Genomic DNA, 26379 nt, shown 5'->3' with positions numbered 1-26379 from the left:
AAAATAATTTTTAGGGATACAGAAATCAAAAACAATGAAAATGCACAAAGATTGGATCTACATTGAAACGTGTAAATGCATCATCACTGCTACAGCCTAAAGTTCTGAGTATCAAGATGTTTGTCCCAGGGGGCAGCAGGAGAGGGCCCCAGGCCCGTCAGCCTGATGGGCACTCCATGGCCCAGGTAAAAATTGGCAATTGTATAATGCAGAGGGGCAGCAGGACCCCTTGGCCAGCCAGGCGCCTACGAACCTGGAGCGCCCCCCCCCCCCCCAATCACCAGAGAGGAGCATCAGGAAAAAAACAGAAAATATGGTAAAACATTTAAAGAACGCATTTATCATAATAACATAGTACCGGGGGGGGAGGGAAGTGGCCATGGACCCCCCACCTTAGGCAGCTAGACTAACCTCGCTGTCCGGGAGACAAGATATAAAAGAACAAGTAACGGGAGGCAGGAGGGAGTGAGACGAGTCCCACACTCTCCCATGGGGGTATTTAGGCGATGGGCCCCGCACAAAAACAATGAGGAAGGCAGACCTTCCGCTGCCATAGCAATACTCCATAGAACAGCCTGGTGCCGCTCACCATACCAAGCCATAGAGGCAGATTGAGGGCAGACAGGCAAAAACCGGCAACACCACCCTCCAATGGCCATATCCAGAAAATGACCATAGCCAGACTGAGGGAGCTAATTCCTACCCACAGAACGTGAGTTGCCCAAGTGACCTCCAGAGGGACAATGCTTAATGCTAGTGAGTTTGCTCCCCATTTCCCCCATAGGAGAGGGGTGGGGAGCAAGTACTCCGTTCCCTTACTATGCATGGGGTGAGGTGAGGCTACGGGTCTGAACACGATGCCCAAACCAGGCAGGAGAGCATCAACGAAGTCTCCAGAGAGCAGGAAAGTGTATGGGCAGACAGGCAAGTGCCAGGGCTGAGGCCTACAGGCTAGGCACGGGAAAGACAGTCCGGTCAGTCCTCAGCAGAGACAGGTAGAGGTCCAGGGGGGAGTCACTCCTTGGGGGTCTCATGACTGGAGGCTCTGAAATAGGGTCTGCGGATTCTCTGTGATCGAGGCATGGGTTGCCGACACAAGGGCACGGCAAATAGTCAATCCAGTTAGGTACTTCCACGGCGGGCTTGTCCAAGAAGCTGAACAGCGCAGGCAGCTGGTCAGGAAAGCGCAGGAAGAATTCAGATACATGCTTGCGTACAATAAGATCAAAGGAATCATCCAAATGAGATCGGTCTAATCCTACTTCTTAGCAAGGGAAATGCAGGCCCTAAAAAATATGATCTTAGTCATCGCTGCAGATATCACCATTCCAATCCGGCGACTACTGGTACATCACTTGTTAATAATAGAATGCAATGCCAGGCTGTAGTTTCCAAAGCAAGCAAGATACTTTGTATTCGAGGTATAGACTCCAGAAAGGGAGACATTGTTTTGCCCCTGTTCAAATCATTAGTAATGCCTCATCTGGAATATGCAGCTCAGTTTTGGGCACCAGTTCACAAAAAGAATATTGGGGTACTGGAGAAAATGCAGAGCAGGACAACCAAACTGATAAGAGGCATTGGAAGCTCAGCTATGAAGAAAGATTATGGGAACTGAATTTATTTTCTATTGAGAAGAGGCGCATAAGGGGGAATACGATCACAATTAATAAATACATAAGTGGTCCATATAGTAAACTTTGTGTAGTTATTCACTTTAGGTTTGTTACAAAGGACAAGGGGGGATTTTTCTTAAAGAAAAGACATTTAACCTCCATATACAGAAAGGCTTCTTCCCAGTAAGAGCTGTGAAAATGTGGAATAGACTTTATCAGAAACTAGTTTTGGTCAGCGTAGTAGATTTCGGTGGTATTTTTTTTATTTTTTGCGCTTTAGACAAAGACCAACAATTTTGACAAAAAAAAACAAAATTATATTTTTGACTTTTTTCTATTGTCCAGTAAAAAAAATTAAAAGATCAAATTTCGTCATAAATTGAGGCCAAAATGTATTCTGCTTCATGTCTTTGCTAAAAAAAAAAAAAAAATCCCAATACGTGTAAATTAATTGGTTTACGTGAAAGTCATAGTGTTTACAAATGGCTGTATATATACTGGCAGCGATCGGCAACTTAAAGCGGGACTTCGGCGGGCGTTCTGACACTGGGGGTAACTGACTTGGTGTCACGGACATCCCCAGTGACACTAATACAGTGATCAGTGCTAATAAAGAGCACTGACATTGTACTAATGGCACTGGGCAGGAAAGGGTTAACATCTGGGGGCGATCAAAGGGTTAACTGTGTGCTGTTTTATATGATGGTTGTGTGCGTGTTTCACTGTAAGCACATTGCTTTGCATGGCTCTGCTGTGCAGAGCCATACAAAGCAGTGTGCAGGAGCTGATGGGAGAGATCTGTATTGTTTACATACAGGTCTCTCCCCCATTGGAAATCCTCGGAGATCTCTGGGTGCCAGCAGGGAATCATGGCCCGACACCCAGTGATTTACAGCCAAGGCCGTGAATGGTGGCGCTGGTAGGGCGCTACACGGAACTGCAAAATCGCGTATATATACATGATTTTGCACACCCGTGCTGCACTGTAGCAGTATTTCTGCTATAGGACAGCATGGAAGTGGTTAACATTGATGGGTGGAGATTGTTGAACTAGGGATTTCAGATTGCCTTCTGGGTGATCACAAAGGAATTTATTTTTCCTCCACTGAGGCAAATTGGGCCAGGCTTCATACAGTTTTTTTGCCTTCCTTTACATATATAATTCTGTATATGGATATTGTATTCTTTTGGTTGAACTAGATGGACTAGTGTCATTTTTAACCTAACTATATCAACTATATTCCAAACATACATATATATCATTTTTTTATTTTATTTATTTTTTTAATTTTATGTATGCCGTATTTCATCTTAATTCAAAACAACAAATATTTACAAACACTTGAGAAACACCAAGGGCGGGGTTCACGTCTGAATCGCACAAGAACACTATTTGTGTTCCTTTGCATTTTAGTGCAATGCGATTTTCGGCTCATTAATTTCAATAGGCTAAAATCATACTGGATTGTACTAAAAATTGTGTGAACCATTTTTAAAAAACACAAAAATCGCATGGTACTGCCATCTCTGTTTGAGGTGTCCTTAAAAATATATTGAGAGCCGCACCAGATCGCACAGGCATTGAGTTTTGAGCGGGGTGCATAAAACACACTCAGAACACTCCTTTCCTGCACTGCATTCTGGTGTGAACCAGCCCTATCAGATTTATGACATAATGGTCTCTGGCTTCAACAGAACAGGTTCACCAATAAAAATATGGGGAAAAATGTACACACCTGTTATATTAGATTCTACTATTCCATTTATGTGACTCTTGGTTCAATGTAATGATTTCATTAACTTCAGTCAAAATAACCTAACCTGCATTGTAATTATGGCTTCTAATTGCTGTTCTCTCTGTAATCTTGTGTCTTTGTAATTCTTCAAATTGCTACACAGTTGGTAGTGATCAGCAACTCCTCATATTTACACTTTATTTTCAATTATAAATCCTCGTAGAATAGTTGCAAAAATCAAGCACCTTATGGACTTTATAGGCACTACAAACAATAGTTCATAAAATGTAACACTTTATTGAACATGCACAACATAAATAGTACATATGTATATAAAAAATTGTTACACAATACAATTTTATATATCTTTTCACATAGAAGTCTTCTTACAGCTCCTGAAGAAGCGATATCATCGCAAAATATGTTGAGCTATTATCTAAAGAGTAACCCCTCTTACTTCTTGCCAAGTTGCGGCATATCTTTGCTATATATATATATATATATATAGTTGTATATATATAGTTGTATGTTACAGGGTCAGAATATATTGTGTAACGATTTTTTATATATGTATGTGCTATTTATGTTGTGCATGTTCAATAAAGTGTTACATTTTATAAACCATTGTTTGTAGTGCCTATAAAGTCCATAAGGTTCTTTATTTTCAATTATAAATCGTTCTGATTTAGGAGGTGGCACTTTGAAACCTTGTTTGTATCCCCACAGTAACCAGCCTGTGTTGGGAGCATCTTTTTTCAATCTTAATATTCTAAAAGGAAGTTTGCCTGAAGAAGCTACAAAAGTTGTTTGTTTTTTTTTTTTTTTGTTTTTTTTTTTTTTCTTCATCTGGAGCTCCAATCATTCTTCTTGCTTAATCACTTCAATACCAGGCACTTGTACCCCCTTCCTGCCCAGGCCAATTTTCAGCTTTCAGCCCTGTCACACTTTGAATGGCAATTGCGCAGTCATGCAACACTGCACCCATATTAAATTTTTATCCTTTTTTTTTCACACAAATAGAGCTTTCTTTTGGTGGTATTTAATCACCACTGAGTTTTTTTCATTTTTTGCTAAATAAAACCAAAAACTCCTGAAACTTGAAAAATAAAGCACTTTTCTTTGTTTCTGTTATAAAATTTTGCAAATAACATTTCTTCATAAATTTAGGTCAAAATGTATTCTGCTACATTTCTTTGGTGAAAATAATAATTGAATTTGTATTTTTTTTATTTTATTTTTTTTTTTCAGCACACTGTAACCAAAGCAATACAATGTTACCATAGTAACATTGAACTACTCTGGGCAAGGGATCAGGATTTTTTATTTTTTTTTTAACACATTATGATTGCTAATACCAATGCATTTTCTTGATATTTGAATTAATCAGTTTCATTCAGTAACAATGATTGCAGTCTTTTGTTGTGATTAGCTGTGATTGGGCAAAGCTGATCACATGATACAGATGGGCTGTGATTGGCCCTGTCTGTATCATGTGACTGCCTTGACCAGTCACAGCTAACAACATAATTGTATACAATGGATGGCATGAATGGAAGACATCCATTGTATACAATTGACATGTGATCTGCTGTGATTGGTCACAGCGGTCACATAACACTGGCAATGGGCCGGTGTAGTGATTTTGATGAAAGCTTTTAACCCTTTCTCACTTTATCCAAAACTTAAAAACATTTGGCTGTCATTTGACTATAAGAACAGTGGTATTGCATAGTATATGCTTAGTAGAGCTATTATCCCTAGGTGTTTTTTGAAAGGTGTAATACATCATAAAGTTGTGTGGTGGCATTTAGATTTGCAAATTTGAGTCAGGCATTTAAACAGCAAATGCCAGTATACTTGATATTTCCAATGATAACTATTCAGTAGTTGTAAGTTCAAGTGGTTGTAAAGCCTAAACATTTTTTACCTTAATGCATTCCTTGCATTAAGGTTAAAAATGTTTGGGTTAAGTTATCACCTCCTCACTCCCCTTCACTCAATCCAGAGTAATGCCCTTCTGCAATTCTCTCCTCTTCCCCCTCTCACAGGCTTTTCTGAGAACAGCAGGAGCCAGTGGTTCCCAGTGCTGTCAGTCAAATCCTGTGACAAGGGAGTGAGGGGCAGGGCTGAGCCACACTTTGTGTCAATGGGAGGAGCCAGGAGCACTGGCGAGGTTCAGGGCAGCTCTGTGCTGCTCCATTGCACAGAGCAGATAAGTGTAAACCTGTTTTGTTTAAAAGAAAAACTAAAGTAGAACTATGGGCAAAACATTTTTTTTCTCCATTTTGGATAGAGCAAGGGAGGGTTATAACCTGTCAGATTTTATTTTCACCATCTGTGTCCCATTGTGGAGATTTGCCTTCACTTTCTGTCCCATAGACAAACAGGAAGTGAGAGGAACCACCTGCCAATTAAGGGAATTCCTTGGGGACCCCTATGTCACCAGAAGTAGTGCCCTCATTAGAAGATTTCCTGTCTATTTTCTGGGGACAACCCAAAAATTGGGATATTTTTTATACTTTTCAATGATAATGGTAAATTGGACAAATAGAGAGGGTGGATCTCCATAATAGGGGCACAACAGACAGCAGTGAAAACTGACAGGTGTTCTAATCCCTCTCTACTCTCTTCAAAACTATAAAAAAAAAGTTTTGCCTTTAGCTATACTTTGAGACTTTACACTTTTATAGAATTTCTAAGTTTTAATGTGCTTTACGATGCTGTTATCTTGCTTTAAATTGAACACATTCTCTTTGTTTCCCATTTATCTGTTGCCTTTTCTAGGAGCTAAAAGGTCAGTCTGAAGTAAACCTGAGAATTGTTCACTGTCCACCAGTTGTCACTGCCATCATACATAGGCCAAATGCTTCCTACCAACTGGGATTCTGTGTGGAAGATGGAGTGGTAAATGTGATGTAGCCCTTTATTTTATGTACAGCTATGGAATTCCTGTCCTTATATATTTACAGTGTGTTTCTATACAGATTTGCAGCCTTGTCCGTGGAGGAATTGCTGAAAAAGGAGGAATCCGAGTTGGACATCGAATCATTGAAATAAATGGACAAAGTGTGGTGGCCACATCACATGAGAAAATTATCCGAACCCTACTGGATGCTACAGGGGAGGTAATATTTAGATACAGGATTGTATCTAGGATAATAATTTACCTGTATATGAAAAGAGATCTATAGTGATAGCATATACTTTAATTTTTATCAAATTGTATTCATTATAATAACACTAAAAGCAATAGTTATAAATATAAACTTACATGAAAAAGCTCCTGTCTGCTGGCCATCTTTCCTTAACTGCTGGATTTCCTGCATGCTTTGCATACTCTGCTCATTCCTTTGGCTTACTTTTACTTTTTTTTTTCTGAAATCCAATCCACATGAGGTGTCACACGCAACACCTACAATAAGGACAGAGTCAAAATGGCACATACAATTGGACTTTTAGGCATGCATAGATAAGTGAATTTAGGAGCTTTGAGACAGAACAAAAGTAGACAACAATGTGTCCTTCAGTTATTTTTACAAGTCACAGATAGATGAAAGATATTGACATAGTTACAGAGCTTATTGCGAACGCCCAGCCACATCCCTTGGAGCGACCAAAAGATAAAAAATATGCTATTATACGATCCCTGAGTAGCAGCTCACCATGCTTCCCAGACTTCTTTGGTTTACTTTGCAATTTGTAAGGACTGCACATCCTGTGGTACCTTGCTGTCTGCAAGCGATGATTCCTGTACAGACTCTGCCTCTTGAAACTCCTCTTAGCCCCTCTTTTATTCAGAAGGCAGGCTCTGTGACGTGTGACATGGCAGTGCATATTCACAGGGCATTGTGGGATTCTTCACAAACTAAGTTTACAAACGGCAAGATGGTTCAGATTAAAAGCTAAAATTTTTCAAATCCAATGTGGAAATTATGATTTTACATTTTTACTATCAATTTTATGTTTGACATATATTGTATAGTAAATTTTTTTGCTAAGAATGGTTAGATACCTTTTGCACACTGACTAGAAGTGGGATTATAAATCTGTTTCACTGTAGCTTTCTTTCAACAGGTCCACATCAAAACCATGCCAGCCTCTACATACAGACTGCTGACTGGTCAGGAGACCCCAACCTATCTCTGAAGAATAGCTGAATTCTTATCAAGTATACAAGGAAAGCCTACAAACGGACCTGATATTCATGATCCAGTAATAATGTTCTTCCTTTGTCTGTGGTGTAAAATAGGGATTGACTATTTAAGCTTGACGCTTGGCTGCAGTTTTAAAGTAAATTTGTAGTTTTTGCTGAAATAAAGCCCCTTCTATATCAGTAAATACAATGCAAGGAATTAAGCAATCTTTATTGTACATCTTTGCAGACTTATGTTTTGTAAATGTTGCAGCCAATGCTGTAATCTTGTTTGTATAAAAAAAAAAATACAATGCAAGGAATTAAGCAATCTTTATTGTACATCTTTGCAGACCTATGTTTTGTAAATGTTGCAGCCAATGCTGAAATCTTGTTTGTAAAAAAAAAAAAAAAAAAAAATGCAACCACCATACTTGGAATGTACAAGTTGCTCCACAAATCTGCAATCTCACTGAAGAGATTCAAGGAAAAAATACCAAAGTACTAAGAAGAAATGGACTCTACAAGGATGTATTCAATCAGGCATATCGGAATAGCCTGAGTTCTGGGGTCCTGTGGCACTCTTGTAGGCCGCTGCAGGTACATGCAAGGACTAGTTGCCTGCACTTTGTCTGTGCTCATACAGTTGCACTTTACTTACATTTTTCTTGGTGTGAAATTCTGAATGTTTCAGGTGTTAAAATCACTAGTCAAAGACCTTGATGTCTGTGATATATGCACCAGTAGTTGTATGGGCTATTACCTATATGGTGGTCACTAAAGGCAAATGCGCTGTTCACTTTTCAAGGGAATTTTCCCATTAGCTTAGTAAATGAGGGGGACGTTCTGCTGATTTCCATAATCCAATCATTTGCCCTGATTTGGTAATTCTTAAATTCTTACCACATTTATTAAGCTAAGTGAAAGCTCCCTTGCAGTGTGGATAACCTGTTTGCTTTTTTTGTAAATCAACTCCACTGTTTTAGTAAGTTTAGTTAAAGTTGCAGCCTACATTTCCTCTCATGGTTTTAATGAAATTCATTAAAGATAATTTTTAAAGTTACTGCAATTTTACTGTTTTTTTGTTTGTTTTTTTTTACTTCATACTGTATGCATTCCACATTGAAACCTGGCCAACAGCTCATTTTCTGTTGAGTGAGTGTGCCTCTATTGGCTCCCTGACTGAGAGACTGAGATTATGTAGTCAGGTAAGGTTTAATGTCTTTAAACATAAAATATATACATTTTGGATTGGAATGAATTTTGATACAGTAGTAGCAAAGCAAATTTTTTTTTTTAGTGTTCTGAAAAAATAAATATTACAGGTTTTACTATTTTTGTTTCTTGGCAAACCATTTTGATTAGTACATGTAATACTGAAAATACCAGCATTCACTGAATGCATTAAAGACTAAAGTGGTAGTAAACCTCGACTCTTCAAGATAATGACATATTGTGCTAGTATGTATGCCTACTAGCACATTATGACAAACTTGCCTTAAAATGAAGCCCTCCAGCAGCGTGCTGTCACCGCTGACAGGGCTTCCATCGTTGCCTGGTTCTTCTTCTGGGTTCGCAGGCTCCAGCAGCTTGAATGTGACATGTGCATGTGAGTCACTTTTTACAGCTCAAAGTTCTGAAATAATGGCTGCTGGGATGCTGTTCTTTCATAGCACATGGAGATATTTACAGTACCTACAGGTAAGCCTGATTATAGGCTTACCTGTAGGTACAAGTGAAAAAAAAAAAAAAAGACTTTACTACCACTTTAATGTTGTGCTTTAATGTATTTTTACAAGCAAAAAGAAAAGCGCCAGAAAAAAGGTTTTAAATTTATATTTCATTTCTTGGGGCTACATTGTGGACATGACTAAGTGTAATACCATTATAGGACTACTAGTACCATAACAAACATCTGTATACCTTTTAATGATAATATAGTTTAGCATTCTAGAATGTTTGGTGAGAACCATTCCTCATCTAGGATAGAGGTTGATTGAGCTGGTGCAACTAGTTTTTTATGCACAGCTGAGGTTTGGTGAGATGAGAAGATGGGGCTCAGGACGGAGATATTGCTTGTCTAGGTTTCAATTTAATTTAGATACATAAACTATAGAACAAGAGAATGAGGGTGTGCTTTCTTTTGTGCAAGGTTGCAATTTTACACTCACCCCCTTGCAGTCTGCGGAGCCCTTTAAAAACTGCCCTCCCAATTTTGAAAGAGAAGGTAGTGTGATGCTGCTATGTTCCCTGGACATGTGTGGATGTATTGGCTAAAATGTTACTGGCAGTAGTCAGGAGAGCTGTATTCCATTTACTGGCTGAAGGAAGAAGGGAATGGCAACATGCATGTGGGACTTTACCCACACTGTATCAATAGCAAGTAAAACATGCCAGCAGGAGCATTGATGAGGCCCAGCGAGCAAGTACCACACACAATGTTCCAAGACCAATTTAAGAAAAAAAAAAAACACCTATCCCTCCAGGACACACAGTATATCCACCTGTCACAGTTCCTCACAACAAAATCAAGGGCTTCAGGGACAAGGACAGGTAATTCACTGCCACAGCTTTGGTCCTGCTACACTCCACATAGAGCATTGTTTTGACAGTAGACAGACAGGGTGCCACCATAGAAATTGCTGTTGCAGAAAGAACATAAGTATACATAACCACTTCAAGTCCAGACACTTTCACCCCCTTCCATTCAAGGCCATTTTTCAGCGCTGTCATACCTTGAATGATAATTGCTCAGTCATGCAACACTGTACCCAAATGAAATTTCCATCATTTTTTGAGATATAGAGCTCTGTTTTTGTGGTTTTTAGGCCACCTTTTTTTTGTTTTGTTTTTTAAACACTCTGCTATATAAATGAAAAAAGACGTTTTCTTTATCGTATCTCACAGGACACAGAGCTGGCTATAATCATTACTAAGTGGGTTATGCACCACCTATAGGACACTGGCAGATGAATCAAACAGGAAGTCCTCCCCTATATAACCCTTCCTATACAGGAAGTACCTCAGTTTATTTGCCAGTGTCTTGAAGGTCACTGACGTTCAGCTCTCTGTAAAAGTATTGCTGGTCACAGAAAGGTTCTAATAGGAATCAAGGGACTGCATAGTCTGATCCAGTTGGATGGCTGGATGCTAAAATGGATGGTATCCAACCCTGTTGTGAAGATGGAGGATGTATGGATTGCCAGTAATGTGGCCTTACGGCGCTGGATCCTGCATATCGTAACCTTGTGCAGTTATTATCTCACCAAGGTACTCTCCAGCAGGGTTCTCTACAGGTCCAAGGCAGTGGCCCCAGGAAAATAAAGGAAGGCCTAATCCGTGAGGATCTTTTTATGACAAAACCTGCCATGGTGGGCGAAGATTGGACTCCTGTTATGATTCTTGAGTCGGCAGTGGTAAGATTACATTGCAGTGTTTCATTAACCGCTTTCCTGCCATCCTATAGCAGACATGCTGCTACAGGGCAGCAGGGGTGCGCAAAATCGTGTGTGTATATGGGTGATATATATATATATATATATATATATATATATATATACAGTTGTGTTCAAAGTAATAGCAGTCAGACATCACTAACCTGATCAATCACTGTTTTTGGTGGAAATGGTATTTCTACATGGCAAATAATTTACTAGCAGGTGTAGTAGAGTAATAGAAATCCAACAGACCCAACAGTCATGACATGCATGCTGCTGATTCTGTGTAATTGAATCACTAACTGAAAGGGACATGTTCAAAATAATAGCAGTGTGGAGTTCTATTAGTGAGGTCATTCATTCTTTGAAAAACAGGTGGAAATTATTGCCCTTATTTAAGGAAGGAAGGCAGCAAATGTTGTACATGCTGGTTACAGTGCATTTCTCTCTGAAATTCTGAGGAAAATGGGTCGTTCCAGATATTGTTCAGAAGAACAGCGTACCTTGATTAAAAAGTTGATTGGAGAAGGGAAAACATATAAAGAAGTGCAGAAAATGATAGGCTGCTCAGCTAAAATGATCGCAAATGCTGTAAAATGGCAACCAAAACCTGAAAGACGTGGAGGAAAGCGAAAAACTACCATTCGAATGGATAGAATAGCCAAAATGGCAAGGACTCAGCCAACAATCGGCTCCAGAAAGATCAAAGAAGGTCTAAAGTTACCTGTGAGTACTGTTACAATTAGCTTGGCTTCACATAGGCGTCTTCTATCTGCAAGAAGCCCCCGCAAAGTCCCACTGTTGAAAAAAAGACGTGCTGAAGAGGTTACAATTTGCCAAAGAGCACATTGACTGGCCTAAATGGAAATGGTGCAAAATTTTGTGGACTGATGAAAGTAAGATTGTTCTTTTTGGGTCTAGTGGCCGGAGACAGTTTGTCAGACGACCCCCAAACACTGAATTCAAGCCACAGTACACTGTGAAGACAGTGAAGCATGGTTGTGCAAGCATCATGATATGGGGATGTTTCTCATTCTACGGTGTTGGGCCTATTTATCGCATACCATGGATCAGTTTGAATACATCAGAATACTTGAAGAGGTCATGCTGCCTTATGCTGAAGAGGAAATGCTCTTGAAATGGGTGTTCCAACAAGAAAACGACCCCAAGCACACCAGTAAACGTACAACATCTTGGTTCCAGACCAACAAGATTGATGTTCTGGAGTGGCCAGCCCAATCCCCGGATCTTAATCCAATAGAAAACTTGTGGGGTGACATCAAAAATGCAGTTTCTGAGGCAAAACCAAGAAATAGAGAAGAACTGTGGAATGTAGTCCAATCATCCTGGGCTGGAATACCTGTTCACAGGTGCCAGAAGTTGGTTGACTCCATGCAACACAGATGTACAGCAGTTCTCAGAAACAGTGCTTATACAACTAAATATTAAGTGATTCAAAGGAAAGCAAAATCTTCAAACATTTTTCCGTTTATATAGTGAATGTTTGAGTTTGTAAAGAAGAATACAAACACTGCTATTTTTTTGAACAGTCTAATATTCACTTTTCTTCAATTTTCTTTAGAGGAACAACACAAATTTGATATATTTTTCTTTGTTTTGATTTGGAATAGAATGTGTAGTGTTCCCAATGCATTTGTGTGTATGGAAATAAAATCTATTAGAAGGATTTTGAGCTTTATTCACTTTTTTCAACACACTGCTATTATTTTGAACGTGTGTGTGTGTGTGTTTTTATTACCGGGTAGGGGTGCGCCCTACCCGCTCCGCTATTCACGGCCTCGGCTGTCAATCACTGGGTCCTGGCTGATGATTACTCACCGACACCCGGTGACAGAGGAGCATTACCAACGGAGGGAGAGAACTGTAAGTAAACAATACAGTTCTCTCCCATGTCAGCTCCTGCACACTGCTATGCATGGTTTTGCAAAGCAGTGTGCTTACAGTGAAGCGCACACAGTTAATCCTTTTATCGCCCCACATGTTAACACCTTCCTGCCCAGTGCCATTAGTACAGTGTTAGTGCTTGTTATTAGCACTGATCACTGTATTGGTGTCCCTGGGGATGTCGGTGACACCAAGTCAGTTACCCCAGTTTCAGAATGTCCGCCACAGTCCTATAAATCGCTGATCATTGCCATTACTGGTAAAAAATTGTAAAACAATCACTGTATATATAATGCCATTTGTAAACGCTGTAACTTTCACGTAAACCAATTAACCTCTTGCCGACCGCGCATAGCCGAATGACGGCTTCACCGCGGCCGGCCAGTTCTGAGTGGACGTCGTATGACGTCCTCCCAGAACGCGCTCTCCTGCGCGCCCCAGGGGGCGCGCACCCGGCGATCTCCGTGATCGCTGTGTCCTACGGACACAGCTGATCACGTGATGTGGTGAAAGGCCGATCCCACCGGCCTTTTACCACGTGATCAGCGGTGTCCAATGACACGCTGATCACAGGGAAATGCAAGTGCCGGTTCTCGGCTGCACTTTCCTCACGCTGTCAGATCGTGAGGAAAGTACTGCCGAGAACCGGCAGTTGTCAGAGCGGGGATCGGCACCGATAATCAGTGCCCTGATGATCAGTGCCCTGATGATCGGTGCCCAGCAGTGACACCCGCAAGTTCCGCCCAGCAGTGCGCCCACTAGCCCCGCCCACCTGTGCCCAGCAGTGCCCCCACCTGTGCCCAGCAGTGCACCCACCTGTGCCACTCTGCCTGTGCCCAGAAGTGCCACCTACATGTGCCCAGCAGTGCCACCCACCTGTGCCCACCCACCTGTGCCACCCACCTGTGCCCACCAGTGCCACCCACCTGTGCCCGCCCACCAGTGCCGCCCAGCAGTGCTGCCAGTCAGTGCCACCAGTCAGTGCCCAGGGGTTGTGCCAGTCAGTGCCGCCAGTCAGTGCCCAGAAGTGATGCCAGTCAGTGCCGTCTATCAGTACCCATCATCAGTGTCACCTATCAGTGCCGCCTATCCGTGACCCCTAATTAGTGCTGTCTATCAGTGCCGCCTATCCGTGCCACCTCATTAGTACTGCCTATCAGTGCCCTTTAGTGCTGCCTATCAGTGCCCATCAGTGCCGCCTATCAGTGCCCATTAGTGCCGCCTCATCAACGCAAATCAGTGAAGGAGAAAAAATACCTGTTTGAAAAATTTTATAAAAGAAACAAATAAACTTTTTTTTTTTTTTCAAATTTTTTGCACTTTTTTAATTTATAGCGCAAAAAGTAAAGCGCCCAGTGGCGATTAAATACCACCAAAAGAAAGCTCTATTTGTGAGAAAAAAATGATCACAATTTCATTTGGGTACAATGTTGCATGACCGCGCAATTGTCAATCAAAGTGTGGCAGCGCTGAAAGCTGAAAATTGGCCTGGTAAGGAAGGGGGTATAAGTGCCTGGTAGGCAAGTGGTTAATTTACAGGTATTGGGATTTTTTTTTGTTTTTAGCAAAGACGTAGCAGAAAATATTTTGGCCTAAATTTATAACGAAACTTCATTGTTTAAATTTTTTTTTAGGACATGTTTAATAGCAAAAAGTCTAAATATTGTTGTTTTTTTCTCAAAATTGTCAGTCTTTTTTTATAGCGCAAAAAATAAAAACCGCACAGGCAATCAAATACCACCGAATAAAAGCTCTATTTGTGGGGTGGGGGGGCGTAAATCTCATTTGGGTGCAGCGTTGCATGACCGCGCCATTTTCAGTTAAAGTAATGCGGCGCCGTAAAGCAAAAAATGGTCTGGTCAGGAAGAAGGGTAAATCCTCAGGAGGGCAAGTGGTTAAAATCTGTTTGGTCCTTTTCCCCATGGCCACTGGGGGCAGTTTGCTGTTTGGTCTGGCGGGCCATGTTCTCTGAAGGAGTATTGGGCTGCAGTTTCTCCTCCAACCACTAGAGGCCACAGGGCTGCTCTCTATAGCCTACTCTTGTCCAGTAGAGACGGGAAGTAGAGGGGTGGCCATTTTGGCGTATGGTTTGTAGCCACGTGGACTGATGGTTATTTGGCTGATTGAGAATGTGTGAGTATTACCAGTGGGGGAGTTGACACTATTATACATTGCATTAGTCTGCATAATCCCAGGAGAGGCTTGTACAACTGTATTTTTGATACACCCTGCAAGGGGTATCGGTGTACTTTAAAGGAGTTGAGTCTCCAGAGTAGCTTGCATTTGGGCTGCAGGAGGAACTGAAGCAGCATATAAGCTGCATTCTGAGCTTGATGCATATATACAGTCAGGTCCATAAATATTGGGACATCGACACAATTCTAACAATTTTGACTCTATACACCACCACAATGAATCTGAAATGAAACAAACAAGATGTGCTTTAACTGCAGACTGTCGGCTTTAATTTGAGGGTATTTACATCCAAATCAGGTGAACGGTGTAGGAATTACAACAGGTTGCATATGTGCCTCCCACTTGTTAAGGGACCAAAAGTAATGGGACAGTTGACTTCTCAGCTGTTCCATGGCCAGGTGTGTGTTATTCCATCATTATCCCAATTACAATAAGCAGATAAAAGGTCCAGAGTTCATTTCAAGTGTGCTATTTGAATTTGGAATCTGTTGCTGTCAACTCTCAAGATGAGATCCAAAGAGCTGTCACTATCAGTGAAGCAAGCCATCATTAGGCTGAAAAAACAAAACAAACCCATCAGAGAGATAGCAAAAACATTAGGCGTGGCCAAAACAACTGTTTGGAACATTCTTAAAAAGAAGGAATGCACCGGTGAGGTCAGCAACACCAAAAGACCCGGAAGACCACGGAAAACAACTGTGGTGGATGACTGAAGAATTCTTTCCCTGGTGAAGAAAACACCCTTCACAACAGTTGGACAGATCAAGAACACTCTCCAGCAGGTAGGTGTATGTGTGTCAAAGTCAACAATCAAGAGAAGACTTCACCAGAGTGAATACAGAGGGTTCACCGCAAGATGTAAACCATTAGTGAGCCTCAAAAACAGGAAGGCCAGATTAGAGTTTGCCAAACGACATCTAAAAAAGCCTTCACAGTTCTGGAACAACATCCTATGGACAGATGAGACCGAGATCAACTTGTACCAGAGTGATGGGAAGAGAAGAGTATGGAGAAGGAAAGGAACTGCTCATGATCCTAAGCATACCACCTCATCAGTGAAGCATGGTGGTGGTAGTGTCATGGCGTGGGCATGTATGGCTGCCAATGGAACTGGTTCTCTTGTATTTATTGTTGATGTGACTGCTGACAAAAGCAGCAGGATGAATTGTGAAGTGTTTCAGCAATATTATCTGCTCATATTCAGCCAAATGCTTCACAACTCATTGGACGCCGCTTCACAGTGCAGATGGACAATGACCCAAAGCATACTGAAAAAGCAACCAAAGCATTTTTTAAGGGAAAGAAGTGGAATGTTATGCAATGGCCAAGTCAATCACCTGACCTGAATCTGATTGAGCATGCATTTCACTTGCTGAAGACAAAACTGAAGGGAAAATGCCCCAAGAACAAGCAGGAACTGAAGACAGTTGCAGTAGAGGCCTGGCAGAGCATCACCAGGGATGAAACCCAGCCTCTGGTGATGTCTATACATTCCAGACTTCAGGCTGTAATTGACTGCAAAGGATTTGCAACCAAGTATTAAAAAGTGAAAGTTTGATTTATGATTATTATTCTGTCCCATTACTTTTGGTCCCTTAACAAGTGGGAGGCACATATGCAAACTGTTGTAATTCCTACACCGTTCACCTGATTTGGATGTAAATACCCTCAAATTAAAGCTGAACATCTGCAGTTAAAGCACATCTTGTTTGTTTCATTTCAAATCCATTGTGGTGGTGTATAGATCCAAAAATGTTAGAATTGTGTCAATGTCCCAATATTTATGGACCTGACTGTACTTGACTAGTCCTGGGAGTCAAGTATGGAACCAAGTGCAATTAATTTTAACAGTTCTTTGAGGAAACAATGTGCTCCTAGAAAGTGGGGCAGTTGTAGCATTGCATTACATGATTGCATTCATACTTGCATAATTATAATTGCGTTATCTGCAGTCCTCGGATCCATTAGATTTGTTATTGGGGGGGTCAATGGACCAGTGGGGTCAAGTTCATCTGACCCACTGTGTTTGCCACTGCAGCTATTCTTGGTGGCAGGGCTGTAGTGGGCTATGTTCTCATTGCCCTGAATGAGCCTGATTTCATCTGAACTTAGAAGCTAAGCAGGGTCAGCACTGGTTAGTACATAGACGGGCCAGGTGCTGTAGTTTTTCCCCTTCAAAGTCTAAGGCTGCTGTGTTTTGAGAAGTATCTCGGGCAGAGGATACTGGGACAGTCACTGAGGTGACTTGCTCTGTCTTTAGCAGCAGAAACCTAATAGGTTAAGTACGCCTCTTGGGGCCTTCTGGGTTCATTGTAGAGTTATCAGGCTTTTCCCTTTGCATTTTTGCTTGGAGCAGAAGTTATGGCTCAGTATTGCAAGACACTCGACAGGTTTGCAGGCCCAAAACCAGACTGGGACATGAGGTATGTCTTAGATCTCAAGGCACTAGAAATAAGTCTAGACGTCCTTCTGTTTCAGATGGGATCAGTCCAATCAGTGGTGGCTTCTCTGCAAGAGATAGTGTGTAAAATAAGTATTGAACACATCACCATTTTTCTCAGTAAATATATTTCTAAAGGTGCTATTGACATGAAATTTTCAACACATCGGTAACAATCTATGCAATCCATACATACAAAGAAACCCAAACAAATAAGTTCAGAAATTGGATTATGTGTAATAAAATGGAATGACACAGGGAAAAAGTATTGAACACGCTAACTGAAACTTATGTAATAATTTGTACAAATTTCTTTTGTTGGTAATGATAGCTTCAAGACACCTCCTGTATGGGGAAACTAGTCGCATCTATTGTTCAGGCATTATTGTGACCCATTCTTCAAGTCTTGAGGGTTTCTGTGGGCCTTTTCTATGAACTCTAATCTTTAGTTCTTTCCATAGAGTTTCTGTTGGATTCAAGTCAGATGATTGGCTGGACCATTCTAGCAGCTTTATTTTGTTTCTTTGAAACCAATTGAGAGTTTCCTTGCCTTTGTGTTTGGGATCATTGTCTTGCTGAAATCTCCACCCTCATTTCATCTTCATCATCCTGGGATATGGAAGAAGATTTTTATGAAGAATGTCTTGGTACATTTTTCCATTCATCCTACCTTCAATGACATGACATTTGCCAGTACCGTATGCTAAAAAAAAAAAAACAGCCCCACACCATGATGTTCCCACCTCCAAACTCCACTGTTGGTATGGTGTTTTTGGGGTGACGTGCAGTGCCATTTTACCTCCAAACATGATGTGTATTATGACATCCAGCGTTCAATTTTGTTCTCTTCTGACCATAATATATTCTCCCAGTATTTCACAGACTTGTCTAAATGTTGTGCATCAAATGTTAAAAGCGCGTCAAGATGATTTTTCTTCAGCAATGGAGTATTAGTGAGCTTGTATACAGGCCATGGTGGTTGAGTGCATTACTTTATTGTATTCTTTGAAACAATTATACCTGCTAATTCCAGGTCTTTCTGAAGCCCTCCACAAGTGTTCCTTGGCTTTTGTACAACTCTTCTGCTAATTCTTTTCACTCCTCTGTCAGAAATCTTGCAAGGAGCACCTGGTCATGGCTGGTTTATGGTGAAATTATGCTCTTTCCACTTCCAGATTATGGCCCCATCACTCACTAGAACATTCAGAAGTTTAAAAATCCTTCTGTAACCAATGCCATCAGTATGTTTTGCAACAATAAGGTTGCGAAAGTCTTGAGAGAGCTCTTTGCTTTTACTCATTATGAGATATTTCTTGTTTGACACTTTGGTAATGAGACACCTTTTTATAGCCCATAAATTGAGACTGAACCAGCTGATCTTAATTTGCACTGACAAGGGGCAGGACTGCTTTCTAGTTACTGATAGATTTCAGCTGGTGTCTTGACTTTCCATGTTCAATACTATTTCCCTGTGTCATTTTATTTTATTCCACTTAACTTAATTTCTGAACTTGTTTGTTTTGGTTTCTTTGTATGTATGGACTGCATGGGTTGTTACCAATGTGATAAAAATCTAATGTCAATAGCACCTTTAGAAATATATTTACTGAGAAAAATAGTGATGTTTCAATATTTATTTTACTCACTGTAAATTTCGGGTGCTCATAGTCCTCAATGATGCATATCTTTGTGTGCTAACTTTTTTGCAGGCTCATTAGGGGTTTTGCGAATGGCAGTAAAGAATCACCAACGAATAAATGGTGAGCGCAGGACAAAAAAGGAAAGAGTAAAGCAGTTGGCACTACGTGGCAAACCCTCTGTCTCCACCAAAACACTATATCAATGTGCAGCACTAATAAAAATGTGTGTTATTATCAATGATGACCAGTGTCATCTCAGAATACCTTCATGTTCCTTTGCTTAAGGAGCAGTCGGTTTCAAGTTTAAAGTAAAATATAAGAAGCAAAAGGTACGTCTCTGCATGAGAAAATAGTTTCTAGGTTGAAGCAGTTTCCTACATGCAGTTCCACCCCAGAGGAACATGGTGTCTGGATCATAAAGCACCAATCATTGGATTGCCGAAGAGCTCTGTCTCCGGGCTATTGCAGAGTTTGAATTGGTTGTTGTGGGAACCATCAAACTTAGGCTGGCCATACATTATACAATTATCTGCAGATTTTTGGTTTAGATTTACCAAAAACCATATAATAGGAGGACAAACCTAAACAACACTTTCAGTTGTATCCAATTAGGCAGGCCCTTGCACTACATAGTTGAAGGTAAATCTAAAGGAAATTGGGCAGAAAATCTGCAGATAATTGTATAATGTATGGCCAGCCTTAGTCTCTCTGGTTGAGGGGCTGGTTTGGAGGTGGCTACAGTTGAAGAGACTTGGTCTCCACAAGAGGGAATACTGTCCATCAATATCTTGGACCTTCAGGCAGTAAAGCTTACTCTGGAATATTGGACAAATCCATTGCAAAGGTTGGGGTAAGGGTTCAGTCTGACAATGCCAAGGGAATGCAGTATGTTAACCACCAGGGCGGCACCAGGAGTTGTGCGGTTCAGGTAAAAAGGTAAACCACATTCTGTCAGCAGTACATATTCCAGGGAATAGAAAACCGGCAGGGGGTTTTTCCCCAGTCATCCGCAGCTAATACCAGGAAAGAGAGCCCTGCATCCCAAGATGTTCTCGGAAGCCTGCCAGAGTTGGGGGAACTCTGGATGTGGATCTATTGGATTTCAAATTCTACAACAGGTTAGACAGGTTGGCCTTGATTCACTATTGGGCGTGGGCGCATATTTATGGGCTTAAGCCCAATTTTCATGGGCGTCCGTCCATTTTTTACCCTGCAACCTAATTCACTATTGAGCAGAGCCCATAAGCAGACGCCCAATCTAATTCACAAAAAGACACACGCCCGGAATCAGACTCACAAAAGCAGACTTGCTAAGAAGCACGTCTAACACCATGAAAAATCACTGTAGAGACATGTTCACTTAGAAATTTGCTTTGCCAAATATCAGGACTTCACTTTAAACAATATCTATTTCCAAAAAAATTAAGAATGTGTTAAAAATCGTTTTTTTCAAGGAAATCGACACAGTAAAAATCTAGACGCCCGTGCAGTGTCTTTGGCAGATAGAACTGAGCATGTGCAGAACACCTTTTAGACCTCTGCCATGGGCGTTTGCTTTTTAGCCATTGACTAATAGTGAATCTGATTGTGGATTCCTCTGACAGCCGGCACTCGGTCGCGACTACTGTGTTTAATAAACAGCACTCGGCATATCTTCATGTAATCTACTGTATTTGCCGGCGTATAAGACGACTGGGCATATAAGACGACCCCCCTACTTTTCCTGTTAAAATATAGGGTTTGAGCTATACTCGCCGTATAAGACTACCCCTCTTCCAACGCGCCCCATCATTGGTGTCAGTGGGGAGGAGGAATAGTACCCCATCATTGGTATCAGTGGGGAGAAAAGTGCCCCATCATTGGTGTCAGTGGGGGAGGAATAGTGCCCCATCGTTGGTGTCAGTGGGGGAGGAATAGTGCCCCATCATTGGTGTCAGTGGGGGAGGAATAGTGCCCCATCATTGGTGTCAGTGGGGGAGGAATAGTGCCCCATCATTGGTATCAGTGGGGAGAAAAGTGCCCCATCTTTTTTGTCAGTGGGGGAGGAATAGTGCCCCATCATTGGTGTCAGTGGGGAGGAGGAATAGTGCCCCATCATTGGTGTCAGTGGGGGAGGAACAGTACCTCATCGTTGGTGTCAGTGTGGAGAAGGAATAGTGCCCCATCATTGGTGTCAGTGTGGAGGAGGAATAGTGCCCCATCGTTGGTGTCAGTGGGAGGAATAGTGCCCCATCGTTGGTGTTAGTGGGAGGAATAGTGCCCCATCATTGGTGTCAGTGGGAGGAATAGTGCCCCATCGTTGGTGTCAGTGGGGGAGGAACAGTACCTCATCGTTGGTGTCAGTGGGGGAGGAACAGTACCTCATCGTTGGTGTCAGTGTGGAGGAGGAATAGTGCCCCATCGTTAGTGTCAGTGGGGGAGAGGAGCGGCTGCTCCTTCTTTCAGTTCGGCCGCTTGATTTTCGCGGGGCCGTTCGGCTCCGCCTACTCGCCGGTGATTGGTCGCCTGTGTGCCTTTCCAGCGCTGGCACCCAATCACCAGTGAGGAGGCGGAGCCGAGCGGGCGGCGGGACCATCGAGCGGCCGAACTGAAAGAAGGAGCAGCCGCGCTTCCTGGACCGGATCGTCGTGGGACCGGGACCGGAGCCAGGTAAGGTACAGCAGCCCCTCTACCCACCCCTGTACTTGGTGTGCGTTGGAGGAGGAGGGGGGGCTGCGCCGCCCCTCAAAAAAGTGCCGCCCTTACACCGGCTCGCCGTATACCGGCGTATAAGACGACCCCCGACTTTTCAAAAGATTTTCACGGGTTGAAAAGTCGTCTTATACGCCGGCAAATACGGTAATTAGATTTCCTTAGTTCTAGTGATTCTATTTTTGTTTCTTATCCTTTATAATTATTTCTGTTATGATTTTACTTATTTTGAAGGTCTAGATAATATTTATTTTGAAAGCTGAATGTAAAAATAAAGGTCCGCAATAAAAAAAAAAAAAAAAAAACAGCGTGGGTCCCCCCTCTCATCCATACCAAGCCCTTCAGGTCTGGTATGGATATTAAGGGGGAACTCCATGCTGAAATTTAAAAAAAAAAACAGCGTGGGTCCCCCTCAGTATCCATACCAGACCTTTATCCGAGCATGCAGCCCGGCAGGTCAGGAAAGGGGGGGGGACGAGCGAGCGCCCCCCCCCTCCTGAACCATACCAGGCCACATGCCCTCAACATGGGGGGGGGTGCTTTGGGGCAGGGGGGCTCCCCCCCCAAAGCACCTTGTCCCCATGTTGATGAGTACAAGGGCCTCTTCCCCACAACCCTGGCCGGTGGTTGTGGGGGTCTGCGGGCGGGGGGCTTATCAGAATCTGGAAGCCCCCTTTAACAAGGGGGCCCCCAGATCCCGGCCCCCCCCCCCCCTACGTGAATGATTCTGCGGTACACGGTCCGCAGACTCATTCACAAAAAAACTAAGTGTGGTGTAAAAAAAACACAGTACAGGGTCTTTGACAAGTCCTTTATTAAAACAATGTCCCCCGAAGTAGATCCAACGTCAATCGCGGTGGCGGCGACCCGAAAAAAGGAAAAAAAAAAAAAAAGGTTCCGCTCCCGTCCAAGGCTTCCAGCCTAGTGAAGAAAAGCCTAGCTGACATTTCTTATATAGGTATGGGCGGGGCCAGCCGGGGACATCATCCCAGTGACCCGCCCCATGTCACATGATTGCTGTTCCCGGCTGGCCCCGCCCCATACCTATATAAGAAATGTCAGCTAGGCATTTCTTCACTAGGCTGGAAGCCTCGGACGGGAGCGGAACCTTTTTTTTTTTTTTCCTTTTTTCGGGTCGCCGCCGCCGCGATTGATGGATCTACTTCGGGGGACATTGTTTTAATAAAGGACTTGTCAAAGACCCTGTACTGTGTTTTTTTTACACCACACTTAGTTTTTTTGTGAATGAGTCTGCGGACCGTGTACCGCAGAATCATTCACGTAGGGGGGGGGACCGGGATCTGGGGGCCCCCTTGTTAAAGGGGGCTTCCAGATTCTGATAAGCCCCCCACCCGCAGACCCCCACAACCACCGGCCAGGGTTGTGGGGAAGAGGCCCTTGTCCTCATCAACATGGGGACAAGGTGCTTTGGGGGGGGAGCCCCCCCTGCCCCAAAGCACCCCCCCCATGTTGAGGGCATGTGGCCTGGTATGGTTCAGGAGGGGGGGGCGCTTGCTCGTCCCCCCCCTTTCCTGACCTGCCGGGCTGCATGCTCGGATAAGGGTCGGTATGGATATTGAGGGGACCCACGCTGTTTTTATTTTTAATTTCAGCGTGGAGTTCCCCCTTAATATCCATACCAGATCCGAAGGGCTTGGTACAGATGGGAGAGGGGACCCCACGCCAGTTATTTAAAAAACAGTTTCTAATTCCCCGCAATACTTTGACATTCAACTGTCAGTGGGGAACTCCGCCGACAGCTGAAACATGAGCGCTGCATTGGTTTTCACTACTAAAACGCCGCATGAGTTGATAACATAACTCATGCGGGATTTTAGAAGCGACAGCCATGTGTTAATGTTTCAGCTGTCAGCGGGGTTCCCCACTGACAGCTGAATGTAAAATAATTCCCTTTATAGCATAAATAATAATAAAAAAAAGCGTGGGGTCCCCCCTCCCATCCATACCAAGCCCTTCGGATCTGGTATGGATATTAAAGGGGAACTCCACGTCGAAATTAAAAAAAAAAAAAACAGCGTGGGTCCCCTCAATATCCATACCAGACCCTTATCCGAGCATGCAGCCCGGCAGGTCAGGGAAGGGGGGGGGGGTGAGCTTGCACCCCCCCCCTCCTGAACCATACCAGGCCACATGCCCTCAACATGGGGGGGTGCTTTGGGGCAGGGGGGGCTCCCCCCCCAAAGCACCTTGTCCCCATGTTGATGAGGACAAGGGCCTCTTCCCCACAACCCTGGCCGGTGGTTGTGGGGGTCTGCGGGCGGGGGGCTTATCAGAATCTGGAAGCCCCCTTTAACAAGGGGGCCCCCAGATCCCGCCCCCCCCCCCCCTACGTGAATGATTCTGCGGTACACGGTCCGCAGACTCATTCACAAAAAAACTAAGTGTGGTGTAAAAAAAACACAGTACAGGGTCTTTGACAAGTCCTTTATTAGAGCAATGTCCCCCGAAGTAGATCCAACGTCAATCGCGGCGGCGGCAGGGACCCGAAAAAAGAAAAAAAAAAAAAGGTTACGCTCCCGTCCGAGGCTTCCAGCCTAGTGAAGAAGAGGCTAGCTGACATTTCTTATATAGGTATGGGGCGGGGCCAGCCGGGAAGAGCAAGCATGTGACATGGGGCGGGTCACTCAGATGATGTCCCCGGCTGGCCCCGCCCCATACCTATATAAGAAATGTCAGCTAGCCTCTTCTTCACAAGGCTGGAAGCCTCGGACGGGAGAGGAACTTTTTTTTTTTTCGGGTCCCTGCCACCGCGATTGACGTTGGATCTACTTCGGGGGACATTGTTTTAATAAAGGACTTGTCAAAGATCCTGTACTGTGTTTTTTTTACACCACACTTAGTTTTTTTGTGAATAAGTCTGCGGACCGTGTACCGCAGAATCATTCACGTGGGGGGGGGGTCGGGATCTGGGGGCCCCCTTGTTAAAGGGGGCTTCCAGATTCTGATAAGCCCCCCGCCCGCAGACCCCCACAACCACCGGCCAGGGTTGTGGGGAAGAGGCCCTTGTCCTCATCAACATGGGGACAAGGTGCTTTGGGGGGGGAGCCCCCCTGCCCCAAAGCACCCCCCCCATGTTGAGGGCATGTGGCCTGGTATGGTGCAGGAGGGGGGGGGGGCGCTCGCTCGTCCCCCCCCTTTCCTGACCTGCCGGGCTGCATGCTCGGATAAGGGTCTGGTATGGATATTGAGGGGGACCCACGCTGGTTTTTTTTTTAATTCCAGCGTGGAGTTCCCCCTTAATATCCATACCAGATCCGAAGGGCTTGGTACAGATGGGAGGGGGGACCCAAGCTTTTTTTTTTATTATTTATGCAATAAAAGGAATTATTTTACATTCAGTTGTCAGTGGGGAACCCCGCTGACAGCTGAAACATTAACACATGGCTGTCGCTCCTACAATCCCGCATGAGTTATGTTATCAACTCATGCAGCATGTTAGTAATGAAAACCAATGCAGCGCTCATGTTTCAGCTGTCGGCGGATTTCCCCACTGACAGTTGATGTAAAAGTATTCCAGTGATTTATAAACAGTTCTTTAAATAACTGGCGTGGGGTCCCCCCTCCCATCCATACTAAGCCCTTTGGGTCTCGTATGGATGTTAAGGGGTAACTCCACGCTGAAATTAAATAAAAAACAGCATGGGGTACCCCCCTAAATCCATAACACATACTTATCCGAGCATGCAGCCCGGCAGGTCAGGAAAGGGGGGGGGGGGACGAGCGAGCGCCTCCCCCTCTCCTGAACCATACCAGGCCACATGCCCATACCAAATTATTCAAACATTTGTAAACAGACCAATTAACTGAAATGGTTTGACATTTGTACCCCAAATATGACGTTCCCTGAGGCGTTGGTAAACCGAGGTACGCCTGTATTAGTATTGCAATCCTTTGTATTGGGATACATAGAACCAACATACATCTGAATTGGCAACATAGCACAACATTTGTGTCACATTGGAGATATCTGGCTAGTTAAACTGACCATGCCCAGGGACCTAGGATTGATTCACAGCACAGAAATACAGGGTGGATTAGCAATGTAGCTCCGTGGATTAGTGGTTAGCACTACTGCCTCATAACTCTAGGGTTGTAGGTTTGAATCCCAACCCCGGCGAGGTAGTAGCATGATCTCCGTGTGTGGCTGTCTTCACATACATATTCTGGCAACATCTTTGCTTTCTGTCTAAATGATCCCTAAAATGTGAATTAGAATGAGGCCTTGTCTGTTGAAACACCTTCAAAGCTGCACCTTATGTGAATGTCATACAATGGGATAAGATAAGGGCCTGAATCACTAATAGATTTGATAATGATGGTTTACACTCCACCCACTTTTGTGAAGGATTTGGCAAGCAAAGAGCTGACAGAGAGAGAGAAGAGTGAGACGAAGAAGAGTGAGCGAGAGATACATATGAAGAGTGATAAAGAGAGACATTCAGAAGAGTGAGCGAGAGAGAAGAGCGAGCCAGTGAGACAAAGAAGAGTGAGCAAGAGATACATACTGAAGAGTGATAAAGAGAGACATTCAGAAGAGTGAACGAGAGAGAAAAGACTTGGTTGGT

At 43.2% G+C, this 26379-nt stretch overlaps 1 protein-coding gene across 1 annotated transcript in view; it reads left to right on the top strand.

Annotated features, from left to right (window-relative positions):
* The window catches only part of APBA3 (amyloid beta precursor protein binding family A member 3), a 75591-nt gene extending 67044 nt beyond the window's left edge, over window positions 1-8547 (top strand). The window contains exons 8-10 of the mRNA XM_089687458.1: window positions 6137-6256; window positions 6337-6477; window positions 7427-8547. Coding sequence (XP_089543584.1) covers window positions 6137-6256; window positions 6337-6477; window positions 7427-7498 — 333 coding nt within the window. The 3' untranslated portion in view covers window positions 7499-8547. The remainder of the gene's footprint in view (window positions 1-6136; window positions 6257-6336; window positions 6478-7426) is intronic.
* The last annotated feature ends 17832 nt before the right edge of the window (window positions 8548-26379 follow it).

This window comes from Staurois parvus, unplaced genomic scaffold, assembly GCF_062004578.1.
Source record: "Staurois parvus isolate SC_StPar_1 unplaced genomic scaffold, SC_StPar_1.0 ptg000425l, whole genome shotgun sequence".
In the NCBI taxonomy this organism is placed as follows: Eukaryota; Metazoa; Chordata; class Amphibia; order Anura; family Ranidae; genus Staurois; species Staurois parvus.
Note: the sequence above shows the minus strand (reverse complement) of the source record. Positions and strands in the feature narration are given on the sequence as shown.